Source organism: Aspergillus thermomutatus (assembly GCF_002237265.1).
Source record: "Aspergillus thermomutatus strain HMR AF 39 chromosome Unknown NODE_432, whole genome shotgun sequence".
Taxonomy (NCBI): Eukaryota; Fungi; Ascomycota; class Eurotiomycetes; order Eurotiales; family Aspergillaceae; genus Aspergillus; species Aspergillus thermomutatus.
Genome location: NW_020798482.1, coordinates 11,083 through 15,142, shown reverse-complemented (window position 1 = coordinate 15,142; position 4,060 = coordinate 11,083). Strand labels below are relative to the sequence as shown.

At 51.7% G+C, this 4,060-nt stretch overlaps 1 protein-coding gene across 1 annotated transcript; it reads right to left on the bottom strand.

Moving 5' to 3' along the window:
• Positions 1 to 147: 147 nt before the first annotated feature.
• Positions 148 to 3,479, bottom strand: CDV56_101938 (uncharacterized protein; the record flags this gene model as incomplete). The annotated part of the gene is made up of 4 exons (XM_026755557.1): positions 148 to 2,803; positions 2,887 to 2,979; positions 3,046 to 3,152; positions 3,234 to 3,479. The coding sequence occupies 4 exons, from the start codon at positions 3,477 to 3,479 to the stop codon at positions 148 to 150; spliced, it is 3,102 nt and encodes a 1,033-aa protein (XP_026609719.1).
• Positions 3,480 to 4,060: the final 581 nt, after the last annotated feature.

Genomic DNA, 4,060 nt, shown 5'->3' with positions numbered 1-4,060 from the left:
CCCCCCAATAGACTCCACAACGCGTCTGCCGAAAAAAAAACAGTTAGGTACCAATGAGTCTGTAACCGAATAACACATCGCCAGATCCAGTAATGACAGTATCCCCGGCTCCCATTCAAATCGAGCTTGAGCGAGGGAGAGCAATGGTTAGGCATCTTCAGTGTAGCTGCTCGGGTCCCCCATCGGCCTCGCACTCTGATCTTGTACCTTCTTTTTCTCACGGCGAAAGTACGCTCGTTTTACCCACTTCCACACCTCAACACCAGCAAAGAACAGAATCGCCTCGACAAAGACAATACCCCATTCCCACGAAATACCCGTATGCTTGAAAACAACTGTGTTCAGCACAGGAATATACAAGATAGGGAAGGTAGTAATCCACCCAGCCATGATAGACCAGAAGAGGAACTTGTTGCGCCATACATCGTACATCCACTGCGTAAAGTACTTCTCACTATCGGGCTGCATGCGGAAGAACGAGAGGCGCAGATTGACCATTTCCCAGGCGAGGAAGAGCGCGAACCAGGTCAGGCAGACGAATGTGGTTGCGCGAGCGCGGAAGACGAGCTCGCATTGGTCAGAGTACTCGCGGTTGCAGCCACTGCCTAGATTGCCGTCGCCGAAGCCCCACATACGCAGACTGAAGGCTGCAAGGCAGAGTGCTGCGGTCCAGAAGCCATAGACGAGGATATCGACGATAACCTCCCAGGTGAAGATACCTTGCTTTGCTTGTGGCGGGCGGTCCATAATATCTGGTGCCGCGATTTCCATGCCGAGACCCATGTCAGGCATTCCAGAGGTGATCATGATGATCCAGAGGATTTCAACAGGAGCCAAGGGGAACACAGACTTCGAGTCCTGATCTTTAAAGGCCAATCCAATCAACAGCGTACAAGCCTGGGCGATATTCTCAGCGAGCAAATGCAGGACAAACTTTTGGATGTTATCAAAGATGCGGCGGCCTTCTTCGATAGCATTTAGGATAGATGCAAAGTTATCATCCGTAAGGATGATGTCTGATGCGTCCTTTGCGACGTCAGAGCCTGCTTGACCCATGGCGATACCTACGTCCGCGTGTTTTAGGGATGGAGAGTCATTCACGCCATCCCCAGTCATGGCTGCGAATCGACCACGTCGGTGCAATGCGCCGATCATGCGAACTTTTGTCTGAGGAGCACAGCGGGCAATGACCAGTGGTAAAGTGGGGAGATTATCAATCTCATCATCAGAGAGTTGATCGAATTGAGCAGCAGTCATGACCATGGCATCAGCCACATCAGCACCGACTGCTGACATCTCTGCAGGTAAAATGCCCACTTGCTGGGCAATTGCCTTGGCAGTTCCAGGGTGATCACCAGTCACCATGTGCACCGTGATACCAGCCCTGTAGCAGGCCGCAATCGAGCCCGCGGTTTCGGGACGTGGAGGGTCATACAACCCAATAAGACCAAGGAAGCAGAGGCCCTTTTCAATCTCGTCGCGGTTGATGTTAGAGCCCTCAAGAAAAGAAGATTCCTCCTTATATGGTCGATGTGCGAGAGCCAAAACACGTAGGCCTAGTTTCGCAAGCTCTTCCATGTTCTGGAGAATCTTCTCGCGCATTTTGTCAGTCAGTGGTACGGGGGTAGAGGATTCCTGATCCCAAATAACGGTTGTGCAGGAATCTATAATTCGCTCGACGGCGCCTTTGGTGAAGATCATGTCCTGTTTCTCACCATCTGGCTTCGTTCTGCTGAAGATCACGGACATCTTCTTCACGGTTGAATCAAACGGAAATTCTGCCTTCTGGTGCCACACGGCCTTTGAGCCCTTTGTCCATCGGTCTCGGTTCCAGTTGAAGCGGGAGGCGAATACTTCGATGGCAATCTCAGTCGGCTCGCCTCGTGCATGCCATTCGCCTTCCTCCGATTTGAAGACGTGAGATAGATTGGCCATGGATGCAACGTCCAGGAAATCTTCAAGAGGACGGTTGCCATCAACCAGACCTTCGACGTTCTCGACCGTGGGGCCTTCCTTCTCATCCACAACCTCGAGAGGCGGTACGGGAGTAAAAGTCACATTTCCAGTAGTTGGATTGAAAGGCTCGTTCGAGTTACCGACAGAGTATGTACCGCGCGAGGGGATCCAGGCCTTTTTAACTACCATTTTTCCCTGAGTCAAGGTACCAGTTTTGTCGGAACAGATGTTCGTGACTGCTCCAAGTGCCTCGAGCGAGTCTAACTTGCGAACAATAACGTTTCGCTCGACCATGCGCTTGGTACCGACCGCCATAGTAATCGTAAGGACAACCACCAAGCACGCAGGGATCATAGAGAGACCAGTCCCCACGGCGTAAAGGATAACTTCGTTGTCACTGGAAAACAGATTGGCTGCCATCACAATAATGGCAAAGAGTACAGCAATGCCGAACAGCAGGATTGCAAGTTTAGACAGCTTACGCTGTAATGGAGTGCCCACGTTGACTCCAAGAAAGCGGCCAACTGCGTCAGCTCCGGTCAGTGTCCATGCCTGGACATACCAGCGCTTTTTGGTCTCGCCGCCCGGGCCTCGCTTTACTGGACGACGTTTGCTGTTAGTAGCACGGAGGGCAGCAGCGATTGATCCAATTTCGGTCGCCATGCCGGTATTGACGGCCACACCTCGAGCACGGCCGCGTGTGACTGTACTGGAACTATAGGCGATATTCAACCGATCTCCGGGGCCAGTATCTTCTTTGAAGGTAGAGTTACACTCCTTTTGGACGGGCAGAGACTCGCCGGTCAGCAGTGCTTCATCGGTCTCAAAGTTCACGGCTTCAACCAGCCTGCAGTATGTCAGATTAGGTCTATCTAGCGGCCAATATGGCAACCTTTCGAGGGGCAAACGCAGGGGACGGCAAGTACTTACCGGACGTCCGCGGGAATGGTGTCGCCGGTTTTCAATTCAATCATATCGCCAGGGACAATGTCAGTGGACGGAATCGAAAAGGTTTCGCCGCCTCTAGTAACAGTTCCAGTGGGAGAGCTTAAGTTATGTAAGGACTCCATCGTCTTTTCAGCTGCATACTCTTGGAAAAAGCCGACGACAATGTTTAAAACGATGACAGCGGCAATAACACCACCTTCAATCCAGGATTGAATTCCGAAACTGACCGCCATAGCCAGAATCAGGACCTGTCAACATAGAATTGGATCAGACTCTGGGAGCTCTTATGCAAGAAAAATTCAACAAGAAAGTAAAGTGGGCCGCTTAACTAGCATCATTGCGTTGGCCACCTGGCGCACGAGAATCTTGATGATGGAGACGCTCTCGCCTTCATCAAGTTTGTTCTGGCCGTACTGCTGAAGGCGGTGGGTGGCCTCGTCTTTGGTCAACCCTTCGTCAATGTCCGTACCAATCTCTTTCAGGACGACTTCGAAGGAAAGGCAATAGGCAGGTTGGCTCAGCTTCGCATGGCCAGGGCGTACTCCGCCCGGCCCTGCGCCTTTCTCTTTTGCCATTGCTCAAGTAATTCGTTCAGCAGCTCCTTTAGCGGCAACCCTAGGAAACAATGCTCCTAAGGAGGAATGAAGGAATCAGCTTAGGTGAAGGACGGATGAAGAAAAATTAGCAACACAGAGGGCAGGCCCAACCTCTTAAAGACCCAGGGTAGTGCTTTCGTGAAATCTCTGTCCGAAGTTTGCGAATCACTGATAGCAGCTATTGGTTAAAATCTGAAAATAGCTTGGCGCCCAGAGCGATGGCTGCATATTGAGGTTGGGCTGGCCAAGGAAGAAATTCGGAGAACCAACCATAGTGGATGATCGGAGGACAAACTGCCCATGAAGAGAGGGTCCGGGGTTCGGAGACATAGGGTTCACCGACGCGACGATGATTTCGACTTTCCCGCCAAGCGTTGAAGCTCCAAGTGTGGGGGCAGTGTCGTGCGAGGACGAATCCGGAAGTCTCCAAGGCTGCGGCATGGGCAAAGGAATGACCCACTAACCAGAGATTAGGCATATTACCGTGGTTGTACCCTCCGAGAGTGGTGAAAAGTGGGATTCGATCATCATGATGTAATTTGGGGATTTCAATCGGGCGA